This window comes from Pelecanus crispus, chromosome 5, assembly GCF_030463565.1.
Source record: "Pelecanus crispus isolate bPelCri1 chromosome 5, bPelCri1.pri, whole genome shotgun sequence".
Classification (NCBI taxonomy): domain Eukaryota; kingdom Metazoa; phylum Chordata; class Aves; order Pelecaniformes; family Pelecanidae; genus Pelecanus; species Pelecanus crispus.
The window spans coordinates 14,437,393-14,456,637 of NC_134647.1; the positions used below are offsets into that span (position 1 = coordinate 14,437,393).

The following is a 19,245-nucleotide window of genomic DNA, read 5'->3' on the forward strand; positions in this document are numbered from 1 at the left end:
ATGAGAGGCTTCCTGCAGCTAAACTCCTCAGGGAGCAGCGACCTGCTTCGGCAGTGTTTACACACCGTATCTCTGATTTGCACCTTTAGTAGCTCCCAGAGTGAGCTACTGGCTGTACAGCAGCTAGTGATAAAAAATGAGGACAAGTGCACAGAAACCCAAATTTATCGCTGGGGTTTCCTCCCAACCATTACTCACATGGACGAGCTGCTCTTGAGTGTCATATTCCTTTGTGCACCCTTCCCAGTGACAGTTCGTCTCATAAATAACCTCAGGCTCCTGTTTACATTCATCCTTATCTAGATCTTCTTTCAGGTCTGTCAAATGCTCCTGCAACACACAACGGTGCATTGTATAAAGTGAACTTCTTTCATCTGAATTCTTCCATCACTCATAGATTACAGGGCAGGTATGAACTGATCACAAAACCATGCTCATTGTGGCAACATAACATCCTTGATTACTGTGAAATAATGAGTTACAGTGTTTTGGTAGAAATCGGTCAGAGTTAATGACAAGACATGAAACACCCCAAAGCCATGGCTGCAGTGGTGGCTGGCTCCAGCCAGGTCATGGGCCGTCCCAGGAAAGGCTGGAGAAAGGAAAAAGCTGGCTTTTGACCTTTGGTTTCATCCTTTGCTGGAGCAAAACTTCTGATCTGGGGAGAGTGGGGAAATATGAGCATGAAAAAAACACAGAGCAGTCAGAGCCTAGTGGTTACCACACTCAACTGACATAGGTTGGGGAGGGGGCTTCCTGTTTTCTGCATTTTCAATAGATGAAAAAATTATGCCTAACCCTTACGCAAAGATTTACGGCTGCAGGGTGCTCCAGAGGGACAAAGTGGTGAGCCCCCAGAGCACTCCTCTGAGATTGGAAAATTTGGGAAGCTTGAGCAAGAGCCCATGATGAGTGGGTTGCAGAGCAGAGCTCCAGGGTCTCTGGGCTCATAAAATGAGTTAGTTTAATGCTGGGCACGCTGTGAGCTCTCTCCTTAACTTCTCTGTCTAGCCAGCTTCTCAGTGCTAAATGAAGCACAGAAGATTTTTTTATGGCTGCTATGAGGATTAAAGCATTGACAACTGCACAATAGTGTAACATACAACATAATTAGTACAATCCAGAGGTAAGGACAACTGTTGCCTCTGTGTGCATCAGACAGTTGTACTACAGACAAGGCAATCAGCAGCCAATATTGGCTTGGGAATTTAGCAATACAAAACCCTGCAGGTTTTGACGCCCTTCATTCCCTTTCCTCTCAATTTCTACTACTGCCCAGCACAGAGTATCCCGCCTCCAGGGCAGCTTTAGACAGGAGCATCTGGGGTCACTGACTGCATCAGATGCTGTTCCTCATGATCTGATGCTCCAGTTGGCCCCATAAGTGTGTAGACACAGCCAGACCCATCTCAAACTGCCTCTGACCTGCCCAAATGGACCTATCTGTCTGCCATCTCCTTCCCCACCAACACCTTCCCAATGCCTACTGAGAGGCTGCAATGATTAATGACTTAATGGCATTATATGGTTTGGAAAGTGAGATGTACTGTACAAAAGTTCAATAATTTTCATTAACAAGCTCATGACATACATGCCAGCTGTGACTTCTCAATTCAAAAGTCTGGATATGGAGAGGAAGAGATTTGTTTTAATTAGCTCTTAATTTAAAAAAAAAAAAAGTATTGTAAGGTGGCTCTTGGGACAGGGAACTGTAGCAATTTACAGAAAGACTTCTGGAGAGTCAAACTATATCAGAGCCCAGAGCAATAGTCTGAGAAAGTTCAAACAGCAGCTTCTTTTTCCTGCAATTCTTATTTGGTTAGGCTCTGAACACTATTTTTGTTGAAACATTTCTCTCCGTGCAAAGTGTGGTCTCTTGAAAACTGAAATTTTCTACTAAAAATCTTATTTTGCCAAAAGTTTTGTACTTTCTGTTGGAAAAATGGAATTGCAACCATTTTAATTTGTTGAAGAGGATTGACTTGTTTGATTTCTGGCTAATTCAACATTAATCTGAATCTGTACTGGAGCTATTGTGGTATCATAAGAGCACAGTAACTCAGGTCCCTCATGCCTGGCACTCTACTCTGTCCCACAAATCTTGTCTGGATTGCATTTTTTATAGCACAAGCCATCATGGAAGATACTGTCTAGCCAAGGATCTTAAACACCCAAACCACAACTCACATGAGGCGTTTCCAGTACAGCATTTCCAAAACAAAGCACACACATGCTTTTTTTGGGATGGCTGAGCTTCATACTCTGAAAAAAATGTATCAGTCAATAATTAACTGTCTGTAACTCAACTTTTCAGCACAGTCTCCTGCAGAACAGGAATCCCCAAATTTAAGACGTTGCTGTCGCTCAAACCAGCTGAAGAGGAGACATCCACTATGTTCAGTCTTTAAACCTGTCCTCCTTGCCAAGAATGGGCTGTCTCTTACAAGGTACTTTCCAGTAATTTCCCAGACAATACTGAAATGCTGCAAGACATGAAGCCTCCATCTCCCTTGGGGTGTTACTTCCTAGGTCTCCTCATTAAGAACTATTAGACAATCAGTGTGCATTTTCCTTTGCTTAATTTCACCTTGCTATTCTAATCAAGCCACCTTGCACCACTTTAAATGATTCTCCCCCTTCTTTCAGTGTTTATTTCACATAAGGCTCAGTGGATGAAACTCTGGGGCAGGGCTGCAGGGTTGAGCCAGGCTAATGCTACCCAAGCACTCCCTGCTGTAGGGTGCACACCTCTTCAAATGGGAGCAGAGAACAGAAGATGACAGCCATTGAGCAAGCAGCTGTCTGTCCCACAGCTCCTCTGCTACAGATGCTTGAGAAAGCACATGATGGTTTTCAGATCTTATTCATTTGCTGCAAGAAATAAACACGTGGCCCTATTAGCCCGGGTGGTGGCCAGATTGGTTTTTTGGGGCATGTGCTTTTGCAGCAGCGTGTAGATGCTCTCCTAAACTCAAAGCTCCAGAGAGATGCCTCTTTGCCCTAACCGTGCTGACTACAGCATGTTTATCTTTCCCTGATATGCTATCTTCATCAATTTTACCAGCCCCCTGATGACTGCACACGTTGCTGTCCCCATGCATCATGCTGAGACCTGCTCCTGAACCAGGGCAGAAGGAGAAATTTGTCATCAACTCTTCCATTCGCTTGACAATAACACAGCCTAATATTTCATGAAAATGAAGTGCCCAGAGCACTCCTGATAGTTTACAGTTGTGATAAAGGACGGTCAGATGGATACTGTCAGCCATTAAACAGTTTGCAATCACAGAGCTCCAGAAAGCAAGCAAAGGCCTTTGGGCCCTTCTTGGTGTCAAATGCTGTGTCACCAGTGTAAAGGATGTTTCTAGGAGCAATTCCTTGTTGAATCAAGAAGTCGTCCTTTTTTTTGCAAGCTCTCTACCTACATGCAAGATTCCCTCGTAATCTATGTTTGCTCTGAGACACTAATGCTGCTTGCTTTGCAGCACAGAAAACTCAGACATCATTTTTAAAGTTATCACGCTTGAAATATTCTCTCCCTCCTTTTCTTCTATCCAAGCACACCAACAGCAAGCTGAGTCCCAAGCACCCATCAAATGCTTCACTCAGTCACTGCAGCTCTGCCCTGTACGTTGCTGGGCTTCATGCTCCAAGAGACACTTGCCTACCTGGCAGACTTTTATGTCTTGCTCCCATCAAAAGGTGCCAAAAGTATCATTCCCAAAGACAACAAGACCCAGCAGCTTGCTGCCTTGGCCTCACAACGCGTCTCACATCAAGAAGGTTACCTGTGTGGTTGGGGATGCTGGGGGCAAGCCCTCGACTTCAGTCTTGACTTTGCTGCGCTTGTTAATTACTGGATTGACTGTGCTGCTCACGGCCGACTCACTGCTCTGCTTGTTCTAGGAAAGAAAACCAGGCAAGATATGGCACCAGGGTTTGGAACAAGAGACAGACTGCAGCCCACCTCTTCATTAAAAGTTAACTAAAAAATCAGTCAAGGTTGAGCTTCAGGAGTGGCCAGGGACAACGGAGTATTGGCCCGCTGGCCATAATTGCCTTGTGTGCTTGTGCAAGGCAGCGAGATGGAAGAGAGGGAAGAATCAAGGACAGTGGCTGCTTCTGCAGGCTCACCAGTGAGCTTGGCCTCGTTGCTGCTGCTCCATGTCAGAGCAATCTGGTCCCTGTCAAAGCCATCAAAACCTTATGCAACCCCCACCCAAGCCACGAATATATTTCTCAATGCAATGAAATGGTTTGTTGAGAAAATGAATTCCTGGGGGGAGCAAGGGGCTCTGGTTACATGAGAGGGCTCCGGCATGCTGGGTGCATGAAAGGCTATGTGTATATTTTGCTAAGCTCTTAAAAAATGAGAACAACTTCAGGAGAAAAAACATCCCATTGTATGTGCATAAAATTGGAACATTAACATTTTAAATACACTCTTGCTAATTGCTCAAGATTGGTCCTGCAAGTTATTAAACAGAGGCTTAACTCCTGCCAGCCACATTATTTTGGTAGCCAGTTTGTGAGAAGAAAACAAAACCAATCAATCAACCTTCAATAACAAACAGAGTTTGCAGCGCAGCAGCCATGAGAAACACTAAAACAATAAACCAGTCTGAAAAGTTCAGCATGATACAACTAAAATAACAATTTGAACTGGGTGCGAAATGAGGTGAAATAAGTCTTTGGGGAGAAAAGCAATGGCAATTTAAACTTCCAAGGAATGAAAATGGGAAGGAAAAATGATTAAAAATGTGCTAGATATATTCACTAAACCTGTGCATATAGAGGGCTTGTGCACACATGCACGCGCCTGTGTGAACTCACAGGTATTTGCAAGGACGCATTTCAGGTGTGGGATTTCATACATATCATGGCACTCCTAGTTTTCAAAATCTGGCCCCTGGTTAAAATCAGCAACAGGATACCCTGAGAGAGAAAGCTACTGAAAAAGAAGGAACAAGCAGAATGGCTAGAGGTCCTAGGTAGGATGCACTTATTTGTTAAAGAGAAAAAAAGGAATAAGGAATAAGGTGTTTTAAGACCATTGGCATGGTTCATGCCAGTAGAAAAAAGGAAGGAGGGATTGGTGAAGGAACTGCTGAAGCTTGGCTCACAGTGCTCGGGTGCTTATCTGGCAAAACACTCCAGCATGTGCTGAATTCCCTTGATTTCAATAGCACACAACACATGTTCAAGGAGATTTGCTGCCTGAGATGATCCTGCATATCATGTTCACTTTGATGGATCAAGGCCTTTGGTTCCTGCATGGGTAGGTACGTGTGTGTGCAAGGAAGGGAGGCGGGTGCAAAATTTGGCTGTGACTAGTCCAGAAATGCTTTGCCAAGAGGAAGAAAAAGCAACGTAAAGGGAGAGCGTGAGTAAAAAGAGAGTGGGTAAAACTCTCACAGCCACCATGAAGGGTAGCACTCATCCCATGGAGAACGTGCCTCCATTTTCCTGTGTGCCATGCCCAGAGAGAGCCAGGATGGCTGTCCCTACCTGGTTGGAGTCAGAGATGCAGTTGCTGTTGCTGCTGATCTGTGCCGGCGGTGGATTGACAGAGATGACTGCCATGTGCTGCCGCGGGGGGAAGGTCGGGGATGGCTGGATCAGGGGAGGAGTGTGTCCAAAGGCTGAGCTCAGGCCCCTCTGCTGGGTCAGGATCTGCTGGTATGTCACGGGGTTAATGGGGTGGGGGAAGCTGAACGCTGGGCTGCAGCAATGGGAGAAGGAAAAATGAGGAGTTATTTTAAACAATATTTATCACATTGGCTAACGACTGATTCAAATTTGGCTTCCTGGAGACTCCAGGAGACAGGCTGCAATGCCCCAGCTAGACGCCTTCAATGCCACGATAAGCCTGACAACCTGCTTTACTGCAAAGACATGGTTTGTCTCGTGTGCCTCAGAAAATTTGTGAATCATTTCGACCCACGTATCAGACTGATTGTAATTCCTTTGCTTCCTGTGTTTAAAAACAGCCAAAGCCCTTGGCAAGGAGTGCAGAAGACGACAGGACTTGGACACATCTGGCTTTGCAGCCCCCAGGGCTCCCAGGTTTTCCCAGGCAGACCTATTCTGCAGACTCGTAACCTTGGGGTTATGCTACCCTGGATATAAAAAACCAGCATCACCTGGCTCACCTGGCAGAGATCACAGACAGGATGAATAACTATCCATTTAACGTAGTCAAAAATCATGCAATTTCCTCTGCATTCAGGTGAGGGGAGTGCTGGCTCAGGGGAATGTTGAAGTATGCCACCCTTCATATGTAGGTCACTGGTTCAGCTCCAATCTAGGTCAACAGTGACCAGAAACACCACCAGCTCCTGGCTGCTTGGGCACTAACTGGGGGCAACAGCTCCGAGCCAGGATGCAGCAGTCGACAGCATTAAAAACGAAGCGCTGCTTCTGGAAACAAGGGGTTCACCCCCAGGGGTGAGTCCCCTTGGCAGAGATGGAGAAGCATGGGAGGTGCTCTGCTCACTGTGCTCTAGGCAGGTGATGCACGAACCATAAACTCTCAGCCCCAAAATCGATGATTTGCCACCTTTAAGACGTGGCTGCCCCAAACCTTTACCCTCACGGTATTTTCTCTCACATCACTAAAACTACCCATGGTGTGAGTGCTCAGAGAACGAGGCCATAATTAGCAACACACTTCATTTCCAATTTTGCTTTTAGAGAAAATACTTATTGCTGGTGACCATACAGTTAGTATTTCTGTTCCAAACTGGTTAATGACAACTTGACCAAAAGAATAAAGGGCAAAAATCACTACAGTGTAAAAGAGCTCTGGGAGTTAAATACATGCTGCAGCAAATGAGGTGTGATGGCAGGCTGCTGCACAGCTTTGTTATGCTACAGCAAAGTCCAGAAATGACTTTCTGAACTGCTACTAGGATGTGGGTCTGAGCGGGTGAGAAAGGATTTTATTCCTGCCACTAAGACATTGTTAAAATAATGACAAAAAAGTCTTTTCACCCCAAATTGCTGACAGTTATCCTGTTATATAAGTAACCCATTTTACAATTCCTGACACTCAAGATACACCTTTAGAACACCGAGAAGAGCTTCAAATTCAGTATTATTACTTCATTATTCCCTTGGAGGCCAACAACTGACCATTGGGTCAGACTCTGCACTCTACTGATTTGTTGAAAATACCAGATGCTGTCTTGAAAAGCTTAAAATCTGAGCATAAGATGAGATACTACAGGTATGCCCAGTTAAAGACAACCGGTGACAAGACTAGAAAAATATGATTACCAGACAAAGAGTTGCTATTTGTTTAAGTTAGCATTATGCTTGATTCTACAGTCAATTTCTAAGTGATGCCGCCAGATAACTTTAAAATCAGTGTTACAGTTACTAATGGCAATGCCTCTGTTTTCCCCTACAAATTTTAGGAGTGCATGACCTTTATAAAATCTTGCTTTGAAACATCAGTGTTAATTAGAACTAACATTTTTAACAGTCAAGTAATAAAAAGAATAATAACATTGCGAAATTTGGGTGTAGCAATCACGACAGGAATTGACAACAGTGAGCTGCCTAGTGTAAGTGCTTTTTAATTAAGGTTTGAGCAAAACTTTACTCAAGGGCTTAGATTGGTTTTAAATATGTTTTTAGAATTAGGGTCTTAAATCCACCCAGGCAATATGTTTTTTTTAAGGATGTGGACCAATAATTTGGAGAATACTTTGGGGCTATGTCTTAAATCAGAGGGTTTCTTAATCAGTCCAACCACTCACAATGAGCATTTTTTAGATGAATTTATTCTCCATTTCTGCTTGCAGGGAGGCATGATCATACTGTAATTACTGGAAATCTGGTAACCAATAATCCCAATCCAGCACACACACCCGCTCCGCCCCCCACCTCACAAAGTAGCCTTCCACATGCAAAACCAGACGGAGGCTTTGAATTAAAATTCTACACAGCCCCAATGCACAAAACCAGGGGTTGCGAGGAAGAGAAGATCTCCCTTGATGGACGATCACCCCTCCTTTTGTGGGGATGGTTACACAGCTGAACGGAGCCAGTCCCAGAACTTTACCTGATTGTCCCAGCAGATAAATGGCCGTAGGAGCCACTCGCCGCGGAACTGCTTCTGGAGTTGTTGATATACGCCACGAGAGAGTTTGGGGAGGTCCTGATCATTGTCTGGAGATCAATGCTGGCATCCGACAGTGGGGAGATAGACAGGGCTCGTTTTCGGCTTAATCTCGGTGTGACCCGTGGGCTTGAAAACCGGGACACTGTAGGAAAGAGAGACTTTGTCAGGCAAAACCAGTGGGCTGCTCCCTTCCCGCGGTGGGGTGGGAGGTGCTGAGACCTGCCGCACTCGTGACTGCTGTGGGATGTTCAGGAGCCGGGAGCAGCGCAGGGACCAGCTACAGTTTGACAGGAGGTTTCCTCTCTGCTGGGTGCTGAGTGACAGGGGTCAGGCAGCACTGTGAAAGCCCGCTTGCTTCACCCTCCTTGGGGGATAAACAGAAACCTGTCCATCACCCCCTTTCATCGGCACTAAATTAACTTAAAATTAAAAGGGAAAAGGCCCTGCAAGGTTTCCGTGAGCACAGCCGTCCCCATTGACTCGGTGGCAGGAGCAGCAGGCCAGAAGAGCCGCATGTCAGAGCCGGGGCAACCCTTGGAAATGGTGCATGTTCTTGTGTGCAGAGGGAGCAGAAACCAAACGAGCATGAGCACAATGCTGACCATCCAATTAACGAAGGAGGCGAGGCTCCAGGAGCCCCGAAAGAAAATTAAGAGTTTTAAGAAAACCAATTTGGCAGCTCAGGCACAAAGTTCAAGCTCTCCCCCTCCGAGGGGACCTGCCAGTGCCTGTACCCTATTAGCAATTGTCAATCATTCGGGCATGAAGTCATTTCCAACCCTGCCAGTCCCGTTTGTGGATCTGCAATACACGGCAAGTTACTACTGTATGAATCCGGCCTCCCCCAGTGTTTCGGCACTGCTAACTGGAACGACTGACTTCATCCAGAGGAAACTCTGCACAGGCCTGACCCACCTGCAAATCTCCAGTGTGGCATGGACGGGAGCTGGGGATGCGTGATACCACAACACTCCCCGATACCAGGCTACCAGACCCAAAGCCTGCCCGAGCCCTAACCCTGCCTGGAAGGGCTCATCCCTCCAAAGAAATGAGCGCAGCGTTTAGGTTGCCTATTTTTACAAAAAAAGACTTCTAAGGGTAAAACATGCCACTCAGCCACGGGGTCCGGCTGGTAATCTCCATCATCCACCCAGGGGTGCAGGAGGGCTCAGCTTCTCCAGCTCCTTCCCTCGATGAGTGCAGCACTGTATTACTACCTGGCTTTTCTAGCCGCAGTCTCCCTAGAAAGCTTGCTGTGGGTATATCCTATTAAACACTCTGAATAAAACAGTAACTTGCCCAGACAGGCAATATGAGCTGTTTTCCCCTAGTTGGTTGGCGGGACTGATTTTGGTTGCATATCACCAAATACAAGCTCGGCACTTTGCAAGAATATAAACTTTCCATCCTGACGACAGTGCTGGTATATGAGAGGGTGAATGGGATGTAGAAGGAGGTAAAATATATCCTGCCAGTGTGACCAAATAGTTCCTTGATTTGTGTTGGCTAGCAGAAGTTTGTGTCAACATTTCCCTGAGACCAGTGGCTGGGTTGCAGTCTCCCAGTCTCCACATGACTCACGCGTGTACCTAAGTGGCTCTGTCATTACCATGACTGGGTGCTGTGTAATCGATGGGGTTTAGTACCACCGTCCCCTTATTACCCATAATGTCCCTCATTGCACAAGATAAATGACTTGCCGAAGGTCCCACTGGAAGTCCAAGGCTAGGTTGGTATTTGAACCAAGCACTCTTGTGACTTTTGTCCTATACCTAAGAAGTTTCAAGAGTTGCTATGTGCAACACTTACAATATTGGGAATTTCTCCTAAAAATCAGGTTCTGCACATCTGCTGAATTCATTCTTCTTATAGCATTTTGTATAACCACATTTTGGAGCCCCATGGGGCAGGGAGAAGCTTGAAAACATGACTAGTCAGGTAGCAGACAGAAAGAACACAGGTCTGTAAAAATCACCTCCTGAGTGTTAAAGCTGCCCCATGATTTGGAGGGACTCGGCTCAAACTTTCTTAATGCTTGTGGCTGGTAGTTTCCAGCCCTGTTGTGCCATGGTGAGTGGCACTTCCCTCTGAAGCTGGAAAAGGAGCAACCACCTTGTAGAGGCACTATGGATGCAAAACCAAAACAAGTAAACTCCCCTCAGCAAAGGCTGGCCCTGCCTAAAGGCTGGAGTGGAGCATTCCCAAACTTCACACCTGGTTCACGAAATTTGGGCCCTGCCAGAGCTCTGGACCGAGCAACATGAGGGTGCATGTGTCTAGATCATAAGGGTCAAAACTGTGCTCTGTCCGCAACATATTAATGTATTGATTTGGACTAATTAATTTTTTTTTTTCATTTTTTCTTTTTCTTTTCTTTTCTTTTCTTTTCTTTTCTTTTTTCTTTTCTTTTCTTTTCTTTTCTTTTCTTTTCTTTTCTTTTCTTTTCTTCTTTTCTTCTCTTTTCTTCTCTTTTTTTTTTTCCTCCTTCCTTCTTACTATAAGGCAGATGCCATGTATTGATTCAATACAGGGACCATGACCTGGGAAGACCTGGGTGCTGTTCCCAGTCCTCCCCAGACATATGTCCTTGAGCAAGTTGCTGCTTCTTTCTGTGTCCCTATTTCTCAGTGTCATCTATTTAGATGAGCTCCTTTAGTTAGGGTTTGTGTTTTATTCTGTATGTATTGCACCTAGTGCGATGGGGCTCCATCTCAGCTGAGTTGTCAGTGTTTCTGTCCTACAAATAATATGCGTCTTTCCAGATATAGATTTTTTTTTCTGCATTTGCATTCCCACAGTCTCCTCCTTCTCTAACAGAAGGAAGCAGGCCAGATTTGACAGTCATATTTATCTCTGTTACTCCCACACCTCAAGGGAGATGTGTTTATTAATGTGCCACTTCCCTTGATAAATTACTAAATAGAAAGAAAAGCCTTGTACTCATTTCTCGCTGTTCCTTCCCATGATTTATGTCCACAGTGCTGGTTCAGCCATTGGTCGCCATTAATTTGCAGAGGGAAGAAGTCCTGGTGTCCAACAGAAACCTGGGTTTTCACAGTGCATCCAATGTGGGCACCCCTCCCTACTGCACACAGGTGTGTCATTTTTTCCCCATGTAAAACTCTGCTGGAAGCTGTCAGATTTGCAAGCTGGCCTGGGACTTCTCTAGCCCAAAACCAGTAATATGCATTGCGTTACTGTCTGCTCTAATTTAGATCTTGTGAGTACCATGGGCTATCTGAAATGTTTGATAGCAGATCCGATAGGTTGGACTGATGCTTTACACAAAAGCCTCTTAGGTCTTGTGGGTTTCCAGGGAAAGCTGTGACCTAAAATCATGCTGTGGATGAACAATTCCTCTCTTCTCAATGACAGCCTGCCCAAGGTGCCCAGGAAGGGAAGGGTCTGGGAAAGGGAAAAGAAGTTTAACCACATGAAGAAGTGCTCACTAGTGCATTTAGGAAGAGAGAATCTTTTCAAAATTGTTATTCAAAAGCAGATTAGCAGCACCAGGATCATTCTTAATAATAAAATTGGCCTGACCTAATCCCCTGATCTGAGGACACTGAGCATGAATGTTAAATGATACCAGGCAGCAGCAAAGATAAGCATTAGTACAGCCATACACATAAGGAAGGTGTTCAATACGGGCTGACTGACAGCCACTTGAATATGTAAGCAAAATCCTCTGCTGCCTGAGGTCCAGTGATGTTTTAAAGGAAAAACCACATACAACTTCTTCAGCAGCGACTGTGCCCGGAGAAGTAAACGAAGGTGGGATCTATTTTTCAGATGCGGAGACAGAAAGCCTCGGGAGGATTTATCACTAGCACCTGTCCTCTCATCTCCCCTTCAAAATTGCTGACTTATCAAAATGAACATGGTTAGTTTTAAGACTTTTTTGATGTTTGGAAAATATGTTAGGGGAAGAGGTTCCAAACTGTCAGAGTACCCCCTTCAACACTCTCAAAAGAAAAAAAATCTGGTATTTTTAAGTTGTTGTTCTAAAAGATGCTTTGTTGAGAAACATAAAGTCATCATAGGTTGAAACAAATTTGAAAAGGTCGCAAATTGAAATAAAAATAGGAAACTATTTTAAAATTGATTCCACTCATCTGCCAGAGTTTCAATTTTTAAAATTAATTTCTCTGTGCGTCTCTCCCTCAGATGGACACCTTTTTTACCTTCAGTTTCTTTCCCTTGAATACTCCTGAGAGATGGGAAAACTCTTTCTCACACAGATCCAGAAAGAAGTGATGGGCCAAAGCCCAGAAGCAAAACAAGAAACAAGACAACTCCATGAGGTACTCCGTATTGTTGCCTCCCCTAGTGTTCAATAATATTTCCAGCCAAGTATATTTACAGCATGCCCAGGATGGGGATTCTTTGGTGGTGGATCTTCCTCTATCAACTTGTTCTACTACTTCTACCTCTTATCTTGAATAAACACCTATTAAAGCTAGCAGATGCTTTCCATTGACTGCCACAGACTTTGGAACATGGAATAAATATGAATTTAAAAGCTGACCTAGAGACACCCCTGTTTGAGCTATCTCATCTTTACTTTCAAATTAATTCTTTCTCACTTGGAAAACATGTTATGTTTATGTGCTCATTTTTTTGGACATACTAACAGTTTGGGTTTTATTTATTTGGTGTATATTAAAAGAATCAGTTCTGAATGGAAGAAACTTGATTTTGTTTTGTTTTGGTTTTGTTTTTGCAAAAGGTAAAGGTACCTGCTTAGAATTCAAAACTCTCTCAGATTTCAAGCAACGACAAAAATATCCTCTGGCATGAAGTAAGACACAGGAAATTTTAAGCCAGAAGACTGTCCCTGTCTCCCTACAGTCTCGGAGATAGGAGGAGATTAAAACGGAGATGTGAAGTGGTGAACGGAAGGGTGCAATAAAGGTTGAGCCCAAAGCTCTGGGCATTGGTGATACTGGACGGCAATCCATGAAGGTCAATAAAAAATTTACCATAGGTCTTTGCCCCCCGCTGCCTCTTCTTACAGAAAATCAATTCCAGATACATTTTATAGTGTTTTAACTGGAGAACACTGTCCCTTCCATACCATTTCATACAAAGACCCAGATATACCGGCTGTCACAGCCTCAGCTCTACATGCTAGAGAATAAAAATAACCCACGTATCTTAAAAAACATTTAAAAACTGCCTGGAGTAACTTTTCAGTAGAAAAAGCTTGACTTTGCAGCAGCATTATCTTTGCAGGGTAAATGTAAATGCCACAGCTCACAACTGAAAGCCATTTCTCTCCTGGAGGCACTTAAATATCCCATTTCTAAACTAGCAAGAATTCAAGGCTGAATTTTTAAGTGACGCTGGTGACATCTGCCAAATGTCCCAGCCCAGTCCTCCAGCCAACCTAGAGCTGGGAGGAAAGTCCAAATTTCTTGGTAAAAAACGCAGAAGTTTCCTTGGCAGTTTTCTACAGGGTCTATGAATTATCACATCCATGGGTTGCTCAGAAACTGGGGTTTTGTTCCCCAATTTAGATTTATCCACGACAGGCCAGCAATGAGCCAAATGGTCAGCCTCTCATTTTTACATGTGTCAGCTTGTGGTCTGACTCCTGTGGCTGCTCCCAGCTCTGTTGTGCTAAATCGGGATCAGACCCCGTGGGGCTCATGTGGGAGGCGGGAGCAGAGGTTCCTGCTCTGACCACTCACCGTGGCTGTGGTCCATCAGAGGGACATTAGAAGAGATGGTTTTCCTGGACGGAGATTTCAGACCTCCATATTGCATTAGAAATAGTGGCAGCAAAGCCCTCCTGAAAGGAAACGCCAGGCACTCAGTGGGAGCTCCTTCAGGGCAAGGAAATCTCAGGCATCTCTTTACAGACGAGAATGTTGCTGTGATCTCTACTGCAGAGGGACATCGGGGGAATCTGCTTCCAAACAGCCGAGCCCGAAAGGCCAAGCGGGCTGCAGATGGCTCATCCCCGCTCCTCACAGGAACATGGCCAGAGCCACCGCTTACCCTGCATCTCCTGGCCAAGCCCCAGGATAAATACAGCGTTATCAAAATGGTCCCTCTTCCTGGCCGCTCACCAAGAAAACTCCACCCAGAGCATGCAGAAAAAAACCTCTTCTCCCGTCATCAGATTAAATCAGCATAAAAACACAGGATGATCCCTTAATCAATAAGCAGCAGCAATAAACTACAAACACTCTTTGCATAAGCAGTTCCTTATTCCCCTCTCCCCTTCTGCAGCGGCAACATGTCTTACTGAGACTGCAGCAGATGCTGGACATTTGTTCTGGCACCAGACGCTGTCCTGGGACCCTTCTTTCTTCCCTCCCTGGGCCCGATCAACTTTGCAGTTCAAGGAATACTAATGCTTCCCTCAAATCCTCGCTGAAAGACAAGGCTGCATTCTTCTACTCCCAATCCACAAGGTAACAGTTTAGAGGACCCAACTTGCATATGTAAATTGAATTCTTTAGAAACCAGAGTGCAGCAGGATTCCAGACAGAATGCTTATGGGATGTTCTGGGACTTTTTCTCTCTTCTGCACATATTTTTCTGGGGAGGAAAACAGCACTGCTGGCTAGAAATGGGTGGGAAATAGTTTCCCATTCTCTGAACCTTTTCTGAGATTTCAGCAAGTTTCCATTCTGTGCTGGGACAAAGAAAACAACAAAAAAAGGATCTTTCAGAGTTTTCAAGGAAGCGACTACAGGGCGCGCCTTCTGCCCAGAGTAGACAACAACTGGCTTGTTTGGGAAGTCATCTGCTATCCAGCATATCCAGCCTGCAAACCCAGAGCTGCTGGTCCCTCAAGCCATGGGCAAGGCACTTCTTTCCTAGGACACTGTGAGGCTGGGCTCTCTCTTGTCCATCCTGATGGAGCAGTCGCTTCACATAAACCTGCTGGCAGGGAGTCCTGAGCTCACCTCTCACAAGACACATGCCTGCTGACTGCACTAACCACTGGGCTGCACTGCCAGCCTTGCTCCCTACCCTGATGGATATTAAATCATTTACTTGAAGTAGAAAGGCTCCAGCAACACTGACTGAAAGAGGCCAGTGAAGCTGAATCACTGTTTGACTTGGGGGAATAAAGTCCTGCTTGACCATTTGCCCACATTCCAGGCAACTGCGCCAGCTGCTAGCCGGTTGGCTCTCCTGGGCTGAACAAAGCCTTTTCCCAGTTAAACTGCTGGTCACGATCAAGACATTTGTGACTGCCATGCGCCAGGCAGCAAGAAACAGGGCAGAGATCCCCCCTCTAGCTCCACAACTGGATGAAATGCCATGACAGCACTGCAGGGTCATCCCTGCTGTCACTAACCGTAAGGTTGCACGAACACATCTATGCAGCCCTCCTGACCTGAGTGACTACCTCTGTGCAGCACCGCTTGGATGTAAGTTGAACTCAAGACCTTTTTCCCCCATTCCCTGCCTCAGTAGGGACAACCCACTCACACTTTTGACACTGTGCAAACAAAACTGCTGGATTTAAAGATGATCGCTGCTTTCCACCCTGACCATGAGAGTCCTCATTCTGAAGATCGGGGTCTTGTTTCCGGAGCTGCCACTGCTCTGCTCACTGATCATTAGATCTCCTTTCTCTTCAGGGTCTCCAGTGATGAAACAGCTTTGCTTTGTACAGTGCTTTGAGAACTTCTGATGTACAGGGCTATAACAGTACAAGCATCGAGTCAGTCTGGATACGCTCCTCTTGAGACAAAACAGCACCTCCTGAAGGGCTGAGGGTAATCACAGGAGCCCTTGTGCTTAGGAAAAAAATCAGTCAGATGCACTAAATATGCTCAGAAAGTTGTAGTCATCTCCAGGTTCATCTGTGCTCCCCATCACTCTTTACTGCCTCAGGGATGCTCTTGTGCAACCACTCTATCACCTGGAATAATCCACCATGTGGAACCCACTTCTAGAATAGAAATGCAAAAGATTGTTTTGATTTCGTGAATAGATCCTATAAATTAGTCTCAAAAGTGTCCCACCAGCAATGTTATGACATTGGAAAGCAGTTAACTTTTGATCTGAAAGTGTAGGCTTTCCAGAAAATCTATTTAAGCCTGGATTCAAACCCCACTCTTGGATTTAGAGTCCCTGTTTGAATGACAGAATGAACTGGACAGCTAACTGAAGGGTTATTTAGTCTGCACTGGCACTGGCCTGAAGACACCAGCAGTCTGGTGCATAAAACCTAAATTTGGTCTACTTTAGTGGTTTAACTACTTCTGGCTGCACAATGAAAACCCTGCTGAAGAGATGCAGCTCTGGGGCACCCTAGCTCAGTCACCACTGAAATACTCAGCAGACCTGACACATGGTCGGTACCAACAAGCTCCAACTGACACTGAGGCCCAAGACCCTAGACACCCGATGGGATGAAAAAACACCAACAAACATGAAGGCATTGAGAAATTCTCCAAGAAGTTCAATTACAGCAACCAGAAGAGCCCAGGTATGTGCCTGTGGAAGAAGTACCATACCCAGTGTTTAGGGCTCCCATGGACCTGCAGATGTTTGGAGGTGACGTGACACTGAGTAGGCCAGTTTTAATATACGCTTCTCTGCTTCTTTTTGTTTTGCAGGTGCCAGTGTTATCACAGATGTGTGATGGTGCTGTGTGTGGTTTGACAGGAGCTACCTGCATTTTCGGCAAACTAATTCTTGTAAAGTTCTTATGTTCTGGGGCTCTCTGGGAAGAAAAGGACTCTCTGAATGAAAGATGCTGCGAGGTGGTGACTCATTGGGGTTTTATGCATGCTACTGATATTCTTGTCTCAGAAAAGCACCATAAGAGGATGTTTTATTAAATTATCTTTTCAACTATTTACTTAGTCCCTGCTGATTTAAATTTTTGAAATAACTTTCTAAAAAGAGAGGGAGACTCGGCTTCCTCAGCCAGTGCTTCAGAGCCATCCATTTTAGCCCCCTCCTTGATAATGCACAATTGTCTCTTCTCTCCAGCTGATGGATAAACTGGAACACGTAGACCAGAGACTGGCTGCTGCTCCTTTTAACATTTTTAAAAAGTAGCCTTCCGGTGTCTCATGTCATATCCTCATGACGTTTGAAAGTTTTCATCTCACTCGGAACATGTGAAGGCCCAGAAAAGGCTTTCCAGTTACTCATGAACAAAGCTTTACTGAAAGATCAAAATAAATGCTTGGCGAGCCCTGGCTTTCCAGTGAGTAATGGTTATGAGCTTGGCTGCATGAAACTGGGACCTCTGATACGTGATTTAGTCTAGAGATGTTTTCAGGAGAAGGCAATCAGGAAGACAGTCTTCTGCCAAGGGGAGTATCTCAGATGACTTCAGATAAAGACTGATCTTCAGCAAACCAGAGGACGGGCGTCTTGCTGTGCTGAGAGTCAGCCCGCGCTAGCATGAAAACAGTTGTGTTTGCTTCCCTTACTGGCTGTTTATCTGGCACTTCAGTGAGGCACCGCTGGTCAGAGATGGACTAATAAGGAGGCAAAGAGGAAGGAGTCTTGTTCATGAGCCCAAGGAGAACTTGGCAGGGCTGGTTTGCACCCATCTGCTATAACCACAGACATTAACCCTTTAGAGGGAAGACAGAGTAATTTTACTGACCAGCTGCTTGGTAGCAGAGAAGCTCAGAATATATTTTGTGTGTCAGAGGCAGGATGGTACCAAGGAGCATGTGCTCTCCTTTTCAGACTAGGATCTAGGTTCCCAGTCAATCTAGGAATTGGCAGCAGAAAATGACTATTCAGGTAAAACTTCCGCAGCAGCTGCAGACGAGAAATTGTTTTTTCATTAGAAATATCTATAAGCCCCTATCACTGAACAGCCAGAGCAGCTTTTATCATTCTAAACCAGTCACTTTATGAAGCAGCAAGACCACAAAGTCTTTCATCTTAAAAGCTCAACAAGAGAAACTTTGAAGCGGTAATGAAACGATGCAGATCTCCACTCCAGAAATTATAACAGTCCACAGGCAAATCCAAAGACAGCCCAGGAAACAGAAGCCAGTATCTGAAAGTCAAGCTGAGACTTTGCTTTCTTGCAGCAGAAATAATCCCCAGACTGCCCTCTGTCATATCTGTGCAACCCCAGTTCTTACAAGGTGTGGCATGAAGTGAAAGGCAAGAAATTTCTAACACTCTAAAAATCACTTGGACCTCAGATACGTCTCCACACAGATTTTACCCATCCCACCAGGGCAGCGGTCAGGCCGCGGGGGTGACTCAGCACCGCAGCGCCTAACATGATTTTATTTCTTCTTCATTTAGCCAGAGGCCAGAACTTTCTGGGCTTATAATGCCTGATACTAGCATAAATACCACATTCCTGCAATTTTTTTCTCCCACGAAGTACTAACAAATCCTCTCCACAGTGGCTCCCCGTTAACATTTTTTTTCTCCTTGGGGACCTGAGAGGTCCCAACCAAGATGAGGAGTCCATCGCACCGAGCACGGCTATGCATGGAAATGGCCAGCCTTTGCCCCAGACAGCAACCAGGCTAAACCCGAGGGCAGACAGGGTGGGCTGGGGAGCTGGAAATGGGGCTCGGCCCCAGGGCAGGTATGGTCACCCGTGGCCAGGTCAGCAGGATGGCAGCAATGGCCTGCCCGCTGGACCAGCCCATCTCCTACCCATGCAGCAGCCATGCCATCCTCCCAGAGAGGCCACATCGTATGTATTTCAAATTACGTATATTTTACACATATATATGGAACAAGGCGACCTTTTAAGCCAAAAATTATCGTGCAGCACCGGTGGGTTTTGGCAGGGCAGAAGGACCGTGTACAGCAACCTCCATCTGGAGGACAGCCCCATCCAACTGTCCCAAAATTTCAGCCGTGCCAGGGAGGACCCGGACCACTACTCACCGTCGACAGGGCTGAGGTAATCGTGGAGGTGGGCTGTGCTGGCTGCTCCCCCACTCTGCATCAGGAGGTCCCCATAGGGGTTCGGGTGGCCGGCCATCAGCGTCATTTGGTGGTAGTAGTCAGTGGGGTTGGCTCCTGGCGGCGGCGGGGGCAGCCCGAAGAGACCTCGCTCCTTCAGGTGCTCGTGAGCCACTGTCGGAGCCGCGGGCGAGGAGAAAAACATGGGGAGAAGGTTCCCACTGCAACGTTAGACCTCGGCG

General features: G+C 45.7%; 1 protein-coding gene across 2 annotated transcripts in view; it reads right to left on the reverse strand.

The window, feature by feature from the left end:
• The window catches only part of GLI2 (GLI family zinc finger 2), a 145,233-nt gene that overhangs the window by 19,069 nt on the left and 106,919 nt on the right, over positions 1-19,245 (reverse strand). Inside the window, exons 4-8 of one of the 2 annotated variants that reach the window (XM_075710439.1) lie at positions 18,986-19,177; positions 8,069-8,270; positions 5,509-5,722; positions 3,789-3,902; positions 199-330 (exon numbers count right to left, since the gene is read on the reverse strand). In XM_075710439.1, coding sequence (XP_075566554.1) covers positions 199-330; positions 3,789-3,902; positions 5,509-5,722; positions 8,069-8,270; positions 18,986-19,177 — 854 coding nt within the window. Of the gene's footprint in view, positions 1-198; positions 365-3,774; positions 3,903-5,508; positions 5,723-8,068; positions 8,271-18,985; positions 19,178-19,245 lie in introns of both variants that reach the window. The other variant, XM_075710440.1, reaches the window with a different exon arrangement.